General features: G+C 39.4%; 1 protein-coding gene across 7 annotated transcripts in view; it reads left to right on the top strand.

The window, feature by feature from the left end:
- Positions 1-15,472, top strand: part of CNOT4 (CCR4-NOT transcription complex subunit 4) — a 118,455-nt gene that overhangs the window by 79,757 nt on the left and 23,226 nt on the right. For 2 of the 7 annotated variants that reach the window (XM_074941798.1, XM_074941802.1), the window contains exons 7-11: positions 640-773; positions 4,982-5,137; positions 8,380-8,437; positions 8,791-9,040; positions 11,414-11,911. In XM_074941798.1, coding sequence (XP_074797899.1) covers positions 640-773; positions 4,982-5,137; positions 8,380-8,437; positions 8,791-9,040; positions 11,414-11,911 — 1,096 coding nt within the window. The remainder of the gene's footprint in view (positions 1-639; positions 774-4,981; positions 5,138-8,379; positions 8,438-8,790; positions 9,041-11,413; positions 11,912-15,472) is intronic. The other 5 variants (XM_074941804.1, XM_074941801.1, XM_074941803.1 and 2 more) reach the window with 3 other exon arrangements.

The raw sequence follows: 15,472 nt of genomic DNA, 5'->3' as shown, positions 1-15,472 counted from the left end.
AGAAATCTCCCCAGTTCCTGAAAGCAGCGTGCATGTTTCCCTGTAATACTTTGCTGTACAGAAATCCACTTCTGTATTGAACAAACTCCAGTCACACTAACCAGAGTGCTTTTGCTTACCCTATTGACAGCTGTGTGATCCTTTTGAAATAGTCTTTGAAATGCAGAACTGTTCGCAACAGCAAAGAAACTCTTTGAAATGAAGAGACTATCTCCTTCTTCCCTCTGGACAGCTTAATATACATTAGGGAGATGTAAAATGCAGACTACACACTTCTCTTGGAAACTTACTTGAAACTTACTTGGACTGTACTACAACAAACACTTTTGCTTGAACTGGAGAATAAGTCCTAGGAAGGCTTCAGTAAATTGGTTTTCTGCTTTAAAAGGTACCAAAAGAGAAAATGAATTTCATATTAAACCACAAGCAGTTTGGCAGATTCAGCTGGTTGAGTGTATCTGAGAGCATGAGCCTCTGACTCCTTGGAATAACCTTTTGACTGCAAAATTGGAAGCCCAAACTTTCTATTAGAGAGTCAAGCAAAGCCTTATAGCTTTGTGTGCCCCAAGATCTTTCAGATCGGGGAGGGAATATGAACTTCAGCTTAGGTTTCATTGAAAATTTTAACTCTTTCCCCAGGCAGGAAAACACCAAGAATATGAACAGAAGCTACTGCAAGAATTATACAAACTAAACCCCAACTTCCTCCAACTGTCTACGGGTACAGTTGACAAGAACAAGAACAAAGTGACAGCACTGCAGAGGTATGATGTGTAAGTACTGACTGACAACACTTCCCTTTTAAAGTTATTTTCATTAAAATTCCTGATCCTCTCTCCCATCTCACCCAATGCTTGCTGTTTAATATGGAAGGTGTGAAATGTTCCATCTCAAATTTTCGCTTACATACAAATGCAGTATTATGCAGTACTTCATTCTAGTTGTAACAACATGTGCTAAATCTTCTTTGATAAATGAAAGGATTCCCCCTTCTTGTACCACATGGATTTGTGCACATTAACTCGAAACAAGCTGTCGTCGTTTTGAAGCAGATATCAGAAGGGTTTTATTTAATATTTTCACAATTTTTGCAATAACATTAATGCAATTCAGTGAATACTATTAAGCAGCAAATTCTTGGTAATTATCGCTAATGTGGCGTTTGCTTTGTGATAAGAGGGCAGGCAGTCTCTGCTGTCATGGTGGCTGAAGTGTCTAAATATTTGATTTTATTTAATATTTACATACTTCAGTGTTAAGATTTGAACACAGACTAAGGCCTGGTCTACGCTAGGAAATTAGGTCCATATAATTGTGGATTTTTCACACCCCTGAATTACCCATCTCCTGAGCTATGCAGTTAAAGGGACCTAGCTTCTGGTGTAGACAGTGATAGGTTGATGGGAGAATTCTCCTGTTGACCTAGTTACCGCCTCTTGGGGAGGTGGAGACCTATGTTTACTAGAGAACCCCTCCCATTAGCACAGGTAGCGTCTTCACTGAAGTGCTACAGCGGCACAGCTCAAGTGGTGCAGGTACACTGCTGCAGTGTTTTAAGTGTACACAAGCCCTAAAAATCTGGGCAATTCAAAGTAAAACAGTTGAACTTTCGTCTTTGCTTTTACCTTTGGCTGAGAAACAGGCACATGGTGTGAAATATCCTTGGGTGCTACATCCTAGCAAACTTAAATGGTGGTTTTGGTTAAATATTTGAATTGTAACTTTCTATTTCTTTGCGTCTGTCTTCCCATTACTGCTTGTTACTAGATATTTTTCAGCTGTGGTCTACTTTCCAAAAGCCACCTCCTAACAGTTTTTTTCATCCAGTAATTTACAACCATACAAAAAATAAACCAAAAGCTAAAACAAGTAGCTGGTGTGTTTTTGCTAAATGTTAAATTTAAGATGAACAAAGAGGAGCTCTTAACTACTTTCCATTCAAGAAGGGACTTTCATACTGGGGGTAAACTTTTAAAATGTACCTTACATTTTATATAGCACTTCTGATGCAGGATCAGAGTTTTGTGGGCTTGTTAACCCAGTACTGAAACGAATTCTGGCAGCAGCACTAGACAACAGTTTATGCAAGAAAATGAAGAAAACCATATCAAAAGGAAACAGCCAGGGGAGTTTGGATAGTTATATTCTGTCTACCAGCACTGGCATCTGACTAAGAGACTAGGATTATCTTTCCCTACTCTTACAGGAAGTGTCATAATCGTTAATGATTGCAAGTGATTGGGATCTCCAGATTTCTCATCTGAAGCACTGACACCGACTGTCATGCCTTGAGCCTTCGTTTCAATACTAACTTGGAGGGAAGAGTGTAACCAAGTTAACCCAACACACCAACTTTTGCAATAGTCATGTGTTGATGGGTTTTACATCCAGGGCCTGAACCAATTCTGCTTAACTTGAAACCTGATGGGATCCCAGCACAAGATGTTACAGAACAGGAAGTGAAGAATTGCTCCATCTGAAACTGCTGCAGGAATTCAGGTAGTTGGAAAGCAGTTATGAGCATTGGAATCTGGCCAGGCCCCCAGAGCTATCACCCTGGCACTTGTGAAAAATGCAAGTGGACTGAACTTCAGTTTGTCATTCATCTGAAATGCATAACTACAGTGGGAAACTGATTCGGTACTGCTGTGGAGTGGTGGACAGTATCGTCTGGATTGCCAGTGTCCTTTCAGCAGTGAGGAAGTTGGAGGTCTCCATTCAAATATTAATCAGACATGGCCATATGTAGTTTGAGAGCTGATTAAATTATAGACTAATCATATTTAAATTGCTAACCCCTTCACAACTTTCTACTTATAAACAGCTTCTCATTTGTCTGATTCCTTGCCTTGTGACTGTCTTTCTCCTGTTAAATTCTACATCTGAGTCAACAATTTCACAATCATTCTCCTGACTGTCCGGTGTTAGGATTTCACTGAGGGATCGAGCAGAAGCTGAGCTATGAGAAATGTATGTTCAAATGTAAGCCTGCAGTAATAGTAGAGAAGACATAATTACTGGGCAAAAACTTTGTATAAACATTATTTTTCCAAGTTTGTTCCAGTGTGAAAGTCCCTCTTCACGCTATTTTTTCCCTCATTTGTGTGAAAGGCAAATGCTGTAATTTCCACCTGTGTGGGTGTGTGTCCGTAAGAAGTACCTATTGGTACAGCATTCCATAGTTATACAGTAGAAGTAATGACAGTTGTATTCACTTAAAAAATATAGGGTGCTGATACCAGTGGGTTGATTTTAAAAAGTTCTGGCCCTCTTTTTCTTCTGCCACTTTCCTCAAACTTGTTTTTAATGGGGCAAAATGATTGATGCTTTCTTGTAACACTAAAAATGTTTGTCGTTGGCACATAGGGTGAGGGATTATTGCTGGAGAACAGCTCTTAGGAAGCATTTAGCTTTCATAAGCACTTTAAAACATTTTTTTCCACAGAAAAGTCTATGCTATGATTTGAATATTTTGGGATCTGTTAACCCATTAGACATTTTTTTTGGAGGGAGGGGAAGCAGGGAAATGCCTATTGCAGTCTGAAGTCACATCTAGACTAGAATTAATTTGAAATTTTGTCTGTGTTGAAAATTAGTCTCTTGCGTCAGGATAGACTGGTGCAAAGGGCAAAAGAAAATTTTTAATCATGACATGAGATGTAGTATAAATTGATTCTCAATTTGGTAAAAGGTAGTTGATAGGGTGCCGTATTTAACCTCTTCTCTCAAAGATGTAGAGATCTAAGATGAGTTTTATGCACAAATGAAAGATTTGACCTACTTAAATGTACATAGGAGTTGACCCACAAAGAGAGAAGAGTAGATAGAGACAAAATAGTAAATCTTACAATATCTGAGGTGTGGGGACAGCCAGGATTATAATGAGATATTAAGACTGAATAGGAATTTGGAAAATGGTGCTATTGCTAAAGAGCCATAGGAATCTTCTTGATCCCAATTCAGAACTTATTAAATCCACCTGTATATGTGGAATGAATACTTGGGCAGGCAGTAAGTCTGTTATACTTATGAAGAGAAATCAGAAAGCAGGTGTGTAAGAAGACTCAGCTTTTAGTGTATGCCTTTTTACAATGATGCGCTTGTACACTATGCAATCACTTGCCTTAAATGGGATGCTGTTTTCTAAAGTGGATAGGAAAGAACAATAGGAAAAAATGAAGGGAGCTAGAAATTAATAGGTTTTGTGTTGTGGTATTAGCTGATGACATATTTATTATATAAATGTACTTTTACAAATAAACACATAGAAACTGGCTGAAGTGTTGCCTAGGGATGTAATTCCCTGCAGCAGTAAATAACTTCCACTTTGACTACTCCCTCTGAAGTCATTCTTCCAGATCAGATACATTTCATGGAGTGAACTCTACTTTTGTTTTGTAGAGGAAATCATAAAGGTTTTAGATAAAAGAAATGAACTGGGCAGTAATTTGGATAGACTGCTTTAAAGTGTTCTGGAGTGGCTAATTTCATGGTCTGGTGATGGTGCTGTGGACCATCAGGCAGGCAACCAAATTCAATTTCAGCTCTCTCAGGCCAGCCTGGGAAAATCCTCAGGGAGATGGTGGGATGTGGAAGATCTTCAGGGGGAAAAAAAATGATTACTTTTATAAAACTACTAAATACTTTTGTGATACAGTGAAGAAGCTTTAACTGAGAGCAAGCCCATGGGATTTGTTACTGGAAGCTGTCTAAATGGATATTTTACAGTTGGACAAGTTTGGACTCCAATGTAGGTGATCCAATTATCTAATCAGTGGGTAGAACTCTGTTTCCTTCAATCTTCTCTCTTGAGGAGCCTCTTTTATCCATCAGCATTAAAATCTATTTGAAAGATATGCCCAGATAATTCCATTCTTATGGACTGTCTGGTGCGAGGATTCATTTCCTCGGTGGTTAAATTTTTTTAGAACACTTTCTTCATAACTTGAACTCTTCTTTTTTTACTCTTGCCTTTTTCCAGACCCAACAGTAATAACAAAGATGCCTGGCCATCATTACAGAGTTCAAGTAAATCAGCCAACGGTTTAACAATGGAACACAGGAAAACGCCTCCTATATTAGAAAATGGCACAGACACAGAACACATGACTCCAGATGGTCCAGACTCAGATTTCGGGTAATTGTGCTGCCTTTTATACTTTAGCTAGCTTGCTTTCTCTCTCACTTAATGGTGTGGAGGGATGGTTCTCCGGACTCTCTGGTTGGAGAGCTGGATTCAAAACTTGATCAGGTCACATATAGAAACTAGTTTGGGCTCAGCCTAGCCTCTACCCCATTGCAAAAACACTGCATGTATGACAGTTTGGGAAAATCCTAGAGCTAAGATAATAGGTGATGGTGCAGGTAAGGACTGACATGAATTGGCAGCACTATGGTCATAGGAAGCTTGTGTAGAAGCTTCCCACACTAAGCATGTCCTAGCCAGAGATAAGTCCCCCACATTTATGAACAACTTCAAAAGTTCTTCAAGAAAGGTATAATTCTTGTAGTCCATTAGGAGGCTTTTAGTTGATGACCTTTTGAAAAGTTGGCTTATGATGGCCAAAAAGGTAAATGTTGTAATACTAAATACTTACTTCCATCTCTTCACCTTGATGTGTTCTGGGAACTAAGCCACAATATTCAGGGTTTCCTATGGTTTTGTACACTAGCATGAATGGCAGGGCACCACAGTTTGCTGAAATTCCTTTGTGCCAAGGAGTCTCCTCTACTTGTTTGACCGTTTCCCTACATACTGTTACACTGGGTCTCTGAATTTCTTTATAGTACTGTTGGTATCCACTTCCATCATAAACATCGTTGGGCAGATTTTGCAACATCTTACAATCATATCACCCAGGCTGTGATTCCATTAGATCTCTGGGGCTAAACTGGGTTGGACTAATCCAAAGTTTAGAAGGGAGAAGACAAAGGAAAATCCAGAATATCAGATGTAGTAGTGCTGATTCAGCAGCTATTCTTCCTTTTGGGTCAGTATTGAACCAAACCTTAGTATAAGAGAAATTTCACTGTTGAAGGTCACGCCTTTTGGTTGAGATGTAAGAGTCGTCGTCCTCATTTGTGTTCAGAAATCCTATGGTGCTTCACCCAAGAGTAGGAGTGTTAACAAAAGTGTCTTGGGCAAATTCCAATTAGGTAATTCAGCTTCTAAAATTTCCCCTCTAGTTTCAGTTAACTCTGATATTCTTCACTTCCAGTCATTTATTGCTGTGTGCAGCTAAACAGTTGCTAAGTTTCACTCCAGCTGTGGCTGAATTTCACCGGTGGACAAGCATAATATAGGCTGTACTGGGATCTTTCTGAATGGAATGCACTACATAAGCAAAATTATTAAAATGTAGGCGATTCATTGATTTTTGTTTATTGATGGGGTTGTAACTTATAGCTTGTAAATTCTGTTCACTTAAAGACCCTTTGTATAGATCTCAAGTATAATCTGTTTTGCTTCTCAGCAATTGGATTGTCATAAACAATCATGTACTTGCTTCAGGATGCAGCAGTACTATTATTGTCAATGTCTTTGTAGGGTTGAAACGTCATTTAAACATTTTTTTTCTGCCAAGAACTGAATACTTAAGACTTTCCTACATAAGGATATGCAGGAATGTTAATACGAATTAACTAAAGGTGTGAATTTGAAGTGGATTAGTTAAAACCACATTAAATAGTCTCTAAGGTGCCACAAGTACTCCTTTTCTTTTTGTGTGGATGCTGTTGTTCCAAATTAATGGCCTTAATTTGGTTTAGTTCAGTTCATTTCAAAGTGAATTAAGAAGGTGAAATAAGACCACTGTAATTCTGAATGAGGGTGTTAATTTGGGTGAATTTTCCACATGTCTCTGTGAAGACAAGCTCTTAGTGAAGAGTTTGCAACAGAATTCTTGTGCTGTAGATATACATTAACCTTTGTTATAAATCTCTGTTCAAAATGTAAATAGGATAAGTTACAGAACTTTATTTTTCTTGAGATGAGCAAGAAATAATTAAGTGGACTACCTTGGAATAGTCATCTACTACATATCTGTTCCTGTATGATGTTTGTCCTAAATTGTTTTAAAAATACTTGAGGCCCAGTTCTGATCTCTGTCAGGTTTAACCAATGTGCTTATGCACACAAATTGCTTTTACCCAAGTCCTGTGCTCTCTGATTAAGTTTTAAATTAATTCTAATCTCTTAAATGATGATGTTTTCTAGCTAGCCAAATGGCCTTGTACAATAATAGGTGTCCAAACTTCACAGCAGCAGGACATTTTAATAACTGGCTAAGATCTAGAGGGCTGCACTCAAGTAAAATAACTCAACATTAATATGAATAACTTTTTTGCACCAAATACAATGTTTGTAATTTGACCTGTATTGAACTGTGGCTTTCTAATAAAAATGTAATATTCTAAAGTTCTTCATGTTACTTTTGATATTCTTTCTCTGCAGAGGAAAGCATTTGGGTCTGTACAGTCTGACACTTGTACAGGCCTCTGCTGTGCTAGGGGTAGATAAGCTGTACTTGTGGTCATAGCCTGAATTTACAGGACTTTTGCATCTCGCCCTACACTGAAGCCCTAGGATAGCATGGAATTCAGAGCACTCTGGACTGTTCGTAAATGGCTGTCAGAATCTCTTATAATGGCTGCAGTGATGATTCAAAGGGATTTGTGTAGTTTCCAGTGAATAGGATTCTGAGGTGGCATTTTTGTCCTTTTCTCTGTTTTTGATTGTTTCTCTGCATTTCTCTCTTGATTTTAGACCTTGCCTCTACTCGGATTTTCTGAGTCTGGAGACTTAATTCCCTCTCCACCTTAGTAGTTGTCCAGGTCAAAGTTGAAACACCAGTGACAAGCCATTCTGGGAAGCTTGAACTGCCACTGCCTTGTCTTTCTCTAGATGAAGGATGTCAATCTTCAAGGCAGTCAGTCTCATACCTCTTATAAGCACTAAATACACATCAGGGAGTGGGGGAAATAAGTTCTTTGTGCATCTCAGTAACAAACCCATGGTGGTACTTTTTTTTTTTAAACTGATGAAGCAGGCAGAATTGAAGGATAACAAATTTGGGATTGCAGATGGACCATTGGCTGCTCAGTAGAACAATGCACAAGCAGAATAGAGTGTATAGAAATACACCTCTATGGCCATAAACTAAAACTTGGCAAATGGTAAAACTGGAACACTTCTGATTTAAGTCCTCCTCAAACAATAGGAGGACTTTCCTTCATAATCTCTTGAAATTAGTTTTGGGCAGTTTCTGCTCTAGGCGTTTATACCACAAAATAAACCAACTTCTGATGTTCATTATGGTTATTCTGGTGGTTGCATATATCTTATTTGATTTTTTTTTTTCCCCCTTTCACTTTTTCCAGCCCTCTCGACAAACCTTCAGACGCTCTCAGTATAGGAAATGGTGACAACTCACAGCAGGTATGGCCTGAAAGCCAACATTATGTAAATGTCAATTGTATTTGTTTGAAGCTCAGTTGCAACCTTTATTTTGAAAGAAACATATATTTTTTGTGTGTGAAATATCAATGTGGCATGTTAGTTTCTTTTGATAACTGTCAACTAATTTTAAATGTCTTTTGATCCAAAAATAGGCTGCATCAGGCTGATTTGTTTGACATTTAAACTGTGTGCTCACAGAACTAATCTTAATTTAATCTGATTTTTTTTCTAGTCTTCAAACTGAATTTTAAAATGTTTTTTTAATATGGAATGACTTTAAGTCCAAAGATACATATCTTATTCTATTGTCTTTTTTTCTCCCCTGCCACCAGATAACAAACAGTGACACACCTTCACCACCACCTGGTTTATCAAAACCCAATCCAGTCATACCCATCAGTTCATCCAATCACAGTGCGCGGTCTCCTTTTGAAGGGGCTGTAACAGAGTCACAGTCGCTCTTCTCGGACAACTTCCGGCACCCCAACCCCATCCCAAGCGGGCTCCCCCCATTCCCCAGCTCTCCACAGACTTCCAACGACTGGCCCACAGCACCAGAACCACAGAGCCTCTTCACATCAGGTATGAAAACCTGGTTAAGGTGTTGGAAGTCACTCAGTTTTGAAGTTTATGCCTCTTTATTTTTTCACACCATTATTTTAATTACATTTGATAGTCAAATAAATGCATGTTGACTTAATTCTTATCAAGAAATCACTCTTCCCAACATCCCAACTGCTTGTTGGAATTATCAGAGCATCTAGTGTAGTAGTATTCATGTCTGTTTAAATGCAAAAAACACAATTTATTACAGATCTTAGTGTTGAAAGCATGTTGTTCAAATTTTTTTGCATAAAATAACAGAACAATGTAGAGATATGAGTAATATATACCAAAGCCATATTTGTATTATCTGAAGATCCAGCATGCACAGGTTTGTAATTATATTTAGTGAAGTGATTATGACAGTTTTTGGCTGATGGCTATGCAAGCTAGCTTAGTCTCCATATTTTTTGGCCAGTGTTTGACTACACAACCACTCATTTTAGGAAGTGTGAAAGATATTAGGGCCAACTGCAGACACTGAAAGGTAACTGCATTGCAGAGATGGTTTCTTTTAGAATATCCATTCACAGGAATGGGATGTTGTGCTGTATCAGGTACATGAACTGAAACTAGACATACTCTGTGGTGGTATCAAGTGTCTAGTGGTTAATGGCACATAGGTGTTTGTTCAAGACCAGAATACTTTTTGCTTGAGTTAATATATTTTTCATGTTTATTCTTCACCTGAATTCATAATCCTGTTTTGTCATCAAAATTCATACTAAGGAAATGATTGTATTGGAGATTGTCTTCATGTAAGGAATAAGCAACAGTGGAGGATGAACTCCCAGGCAACATAGATCTGGTTTCCACTACTGTCACTTGTGCTTTATGGTTTGTGTTGCCATTTAAATTTTAGGTTATGTCTAAACTATGTCTTGCAGCAGCACAGCTGTACCACTATCACCGTGCTTCTGTAAAGTCGCCCGTGTAGCTGCTCTTTGCTGGCAGGAGAGCGCTCTCCCGCTGGCATAATTAAACCATCCCCAAGTGAGCAGCATTAGCTGTGTTGGCAGGAGATCCTCTCCTGTCAACATAGCGCTGTGCACACCAACACTTTTGTCTGTGAAACTTATGTCAGTCAGGGGAGTGGAAAAAAAACAAAGTTTTACTGACAAAAACAATAGTGTAGATAAAGCCTAAATGTGGAAGATCTACTTTCCTCATGCCTAGTGTCTCTCTTTAATCCTATAATTCTCATACTGGGGACAAAAGTGGAAGTTTAGATTCTAGTCTTCTGAGAAATGATGCACAGAGCAGTTTCCATAATTTCTCCAGTCTTCTCACAGTGGTATGTACTCCTTTAAGCAGTTGATTCCAGCATCTCCGTAACGGAGGGAGACAATGCAAATGCTCATTTGTGATACTGCCTTATAGAAGGGGACTTGCTGGCTCAGAATCTGTCTCCAGCATGTTGTCTCTCATACTTTCTCCAAAAACTGAATGACAGTTTCCAGTGTTCAGAGGCTATGAATTTAATATTTTTAAAACATATAAATAGTAAGATGAACTCACTCTCTCTCTCTGTGTACACACACACGCGCGTGCGCGAAATGAAAACGCAAGGAAGAGTTTTTGGTAACTCATGTCCACAACAGTGCTTCAAAGCACTTATCAAAATTTACAGTACAGCTATTTTTCTTCAACTTCCTTTGTCAAGGTGCATATTTTACTCATTCACGTAATTTGATGGTGTTTATACTCTGCAAGCTATTTCCCAGGGTTGCTCAGAAGTCATCAGTACTTGTTTTCAGAAGTACAAGAGGCCAAATCTTTTCCCCTCCTACAAAATTGTTACATATCAGCCCTGAAGTACAACATTAGAACTGAAAGCAGAATATTTAACAGCACCTTTATTTAATAAGACTAAGGGATTTTTACTCTGTTGCTCTGACTAATGCATTATTCAGTGGAAAACTTTTACTAGTAAAAACTCAAGGACTATTCTGTGCGAGCACCTGTTTAGTCACCCTATATTTCTGTTCTTTGCTTTTACTGAAGGTATTTATTTGGTAAGGGCTTTCTTTTTTGCACTTTAGACCTGTTTCTGCTTTATCCTGCAATGAAATCAGTCCTGTCTGTACTATCTCAAATCACCCCAAATTCCTAGTTAGTTTATAGTGGAGTGAGATAGAAAGATAAGATGAGCTGCAAAAGTGGAAGTGCTTGTTCAAATACCAAATGTCTTTGGGGCAACGTCATAAAAATGTATTAATATGAAAGGTGGCCGAATGTTGACATTTAATAGTGTTGGATCTGAAAACTGCAGCAATAAGATGTTTTTTTTAAAAGACCACGGAGGTGAGATTAGTTGAAATGTTAAATGTCATCCCTCTTCTCCTCCAACAGAAACCATCCCAGTATCCTCCTCTACAGACTGGCAAGCGGCATTTGGGTTTGGCTCCTCCAAACAGCAAGAGGATGACTTAGGGTTTGACCCCTTTGATATCACCCGCAAAGCCTTAGCAGACCTGATTGAGAAGGAACTGTCAGTCCAAGACCAGCCTTCCCTCTCACCTACATCTCTTCAGAACCCTTCCCCGCACACTACAACTGCCAAAGGGTCAGGGTCTGGATTCCTGCATCCTGCTGCTCCCTCAAATGCCAACTCTCTCAGTAGCACCTTTCCAGTCTTGCCGCAGAGGTTCCCGCAGTTTCAACAGCACCGAGCAGTTTACAACTCCTTCAGTTTTCCAGGCCAAGCAGCTCGCTATCCTTGGATGGCCTTCCCACGCAATAGCATCATGCACTTGAATCACACAGCAAATCCCACCTCAAATAGTAATTTCTTGGACTTGACTCTCCCGCCACAACACAGCACAGGTCTGGGAGGGATCCCTATATCAGGTAGGTGAATCAAGGGAGCCATGAATGTGTCACCTGATTCATGCCTTCAGCTTCTCTGAGCCAGGGTGGGAAGAAGGGGATAGCCAGCTACCAGTGCTAGACCGCTACCAGGATTGTCTTCCTGGGATTCTTTTGGGGCAACATTGTTTTAAATGGGCCCTCTCATTTTTTCAGAAGGTTTAATTGGATGTTTAGCCTTGTAACATTGAGCTTTATAAGGAAGGTGGAGTATCTTGTGCCCAATTATTTCATTTCAAAAGAGATTGGTATTTCAGTTCTTCAGTCTTGCCAAGCTCTGGCTTTCCATGAAAACTTAAAAGGAAGACTAGGCCTTGGAATTCCAATCAGACTCCAGTATCAACATGCAGGTGCTAATCCAAGTTTCAAAAAGATATGCAAAAATTCTTTGCAAGCATAAGGGATAAAGCCACCAGCCAGCTGTCTTGGCTAGATTGTTCCCTTTCACATGCAACCAAAACAAACTGCATATTTAACGCTCCATGCTTTATTTCTGCACTCCAAATGGTTTTAATGTTTTACATGCAATCTTTGAAGTCCTAAGAGAAAACAGGCCAGTTCTGGACCATGGCTGGATTGGTGGGATATTGCAACAAACATTGTGACTAGAGGGCTAAATAGCCAGAATATTGGTCTGGTTCACTTCTGGGATTTGGAGCTCATCTTGTACTCCCAAGCTGCCTTTAATAGTTTGGCCTGAACAGGTGTTTTCTGGGAAAAAATATTTGTGGCATTTTATATTCAACATAACTAGCAATTTAAGGAAGAAAAAGTCTCCTAAGCTATTTGCAGTCATGGGTTGAGGAAAGCTGCTCCTTGAGACATTGCCGCTATTATTTTCTTTGAGCATTTTGGAGAAACATGTTGCAACTTCCTAACTGTAAGAACAGTAGGACAATGGAACAGATGGCCTAGGGAGGTTGTGGAAGCTCCTTCACTGGAGGTTTTCAAAAGGATGCTGGGTAGCCATCTGTCTTGGATGGTTTAGACTAGTGGTTCTCAAACTTTTTTTTCTCCATAGACCACTCGAAAATTGCTGAGGGTCTCCACAGACCACTTAATGATCTTTCCAAATGTTGTTTGTACCATTAGGTAACTATTGTAAAGCACTTTGGATAAAAGTGTCATATGAAAAAAACCTTAATAATAATAAAGGTTTTTTTGTTCTAGAAATAAAAGCACACAACTCATATTTTAATATCAGTAGTATTACCTTTCTAATGTGATGGATGTGCCCTCTCTCCACCACTGCGGCAGCCCCCAAGTTGGGCCTGGGAAGAAGGGCTATCCCTCCTGGCAGCGTCAGCCCTGGAGCTGGGGAAAGTTGTCTCTTTGACCACCACAGCCCTGCACATCCCAAATTCCCCCCATGCCATCTTCTCATCCCACTGCCCCCTCCCATCTACCCTCTATTCTCCGCAAGGCCACCACCTCACCTTATATGTGCATCTTCTCCAGGGTCCAGGCACCTAATGAGTGGAGCCACGCCTGCGTGGCTTCATTAATTAGGTGGGTGGCCCTTCATTCTCTTGTATGCAGCCACCCAGGTGCACACTTTAGAGGGAACTATCCGCGGACCACCTGAATGGAGCTCGCGGACCACAGTTTGAGAACCTCTGGTTTAGAGACAACAAAACCTGCATCTTAGCAGAGGGATTAGACTTGATGACCCTTGCGGTCCTTTCTAACCCTACGATTCTGTTCTAATGATTAAGAAAATCTAAAGGCGAGTGACCTAGACATTTTTTACTACATATTTTTGTTACTCAAGTGCAGAAGCTAATTTTGGCAGTTTCTTCCCTCTGCTTTGTCCTCTGAATCCTTGCTGGAGCCCAATCATTTCCATGCTTTTTCCTCGGCTTCCCTGGAGTAAACCAAATTGTAGCCTGAAACAAATGTTGGGAGTGTCCAGACAAGCGTTTACAATGAAGTTGGCTCCCTCAAGTTAAATGATGATTAACACTAGGTTTAAAAAACAAAAAACTTTAAGGTAAACAAGAGGGCCCCTAGTTTTTTGCTACCTCATTAAGGTGTTTACACTTACAACCTAACAGTGCAAATAGATCTTTTCACGAAATTAGATAAAATATATCAAGTCACAGAGCTCAGAATAATTTTCAGTGTCTGAAAGCGCAAATATATTTGATCGTGGACCAGTGGCAAAAGCTGTTAGTCCAAGGGACCAATGGTAGGGTTGAGGTTAGATATCTTGAGTCATTATGGTTAAAATAAATATTCTGTGGTGTTGCAAAGATAACCTCAACTTTGCAATAAGGCTTTTGATTCTGGCAAGATGGGTTTGCAAGGTCATTCTTAAAATCACATCATTTATTGCCTTTTGGCCATGCTGTTTTTCCCTTTTCGTGCTGCACAAGACTTGGGTATCCTTGTTGGTATTGCTCTGGAGGAAGGGCTCCATGGACCTTTGTGCCCATGACTAGTATATAGCCTGTCACTTACACTTTTCACTACCTCTTTTTAAAGGACAGAAATAATATCCTTAAACACCAATGTTTTCTCTCAGTATGTAACCATTAGAACCAATTCATCTTCCAAAAATATTTTTAAGTACAGAAAACACAAAATAAACATCTGCTGAAGTCTCTGTGGAAAGTTCCGTCATGTTAGCTTTGAACTCTTGTTAAGAAAGCATTGCAGGTTGCCTAGTTCACAGTCCGGCAAGTCTGTTAGCTCTCCAACAACCCACATCCATAGTGGTTTTGATAAACTCCTTCAGAGAAGGATATCATCTGCATGGGTGCATTGGCTAGTCTGTTTTTCTCTGATCCAAAATTAATGTAAGTACAAGAAGGTCAGATCATTTTGTTGGATTATGGATTTTTATTGTATGGATTTGTTCTGTTTGTATGGCTCATCATACACGGGTCCTGTTCAATGACTGGGGGCTCCTAGGAACTACTGAAATATAAAATAATTATTCCTGGAAGATAGGAAGTATACATTTCCTCCTATGTTTTCCCGTGGCATGTTGACCTATTAGAACACATCTTATATTTCCCACCACTCACTGATAGAGAGTTCTCATTTTAGATCTTTGATCTGCAGAGCTTTCTACAAAATTACTCTTATCTTGTCATGTGATAACTTCCTTTCCGTGGGCTTCTCTATATACTGATATAATCAAAATGTTATGACCCCTTAGCGTGGCTGTAATTTTACATTCCATATGGGAAGAATAAGTGATCCCGGTATAAGGCACCTTTGTATGGATAATTGCAGCCATACTGGGGGACTGTACTAGTATAACTAGATTGGTAAAATCACAGACCTAACAGATAGTTATACTAATACTAAAATCTGTGTAGACTAGGTCTTTAAGGCTGTGTTTACACTAAGGGGCTGTAACTGATATTCTAACAGGGCCCTGCATGAGATGGTGTGGGGGTAAGCTCATTTAGCGTACAAAAAATAGTGAATTGATAAGTATACATAAAGTTCTATTTAGTTAGGCAAAAAAGTAACATTGAAACTATGACTATAATAGAGAATTTCTCACCTGTGTCATCAGTGGTAGTAATTCTG

This window comes from Natator depressus, chromosome 1 (genome assembly GCF_965152275.1).
Source record: "Natator depressus isolate rNatDep1 chromosome 1, rNatDep2.hap1, whole genome shotgun sequence".
In the NCBI taxonomy this organism is placed as follows: Eukaryota; Metazoa; Chordata; order Testudines; family Cheloniidae; genus Natator; species Natator depressus.
Note: the sequence above shows the minus strand (reverse complement) of the source record. Positions and strands in the feature narration are given on the sequence as shown.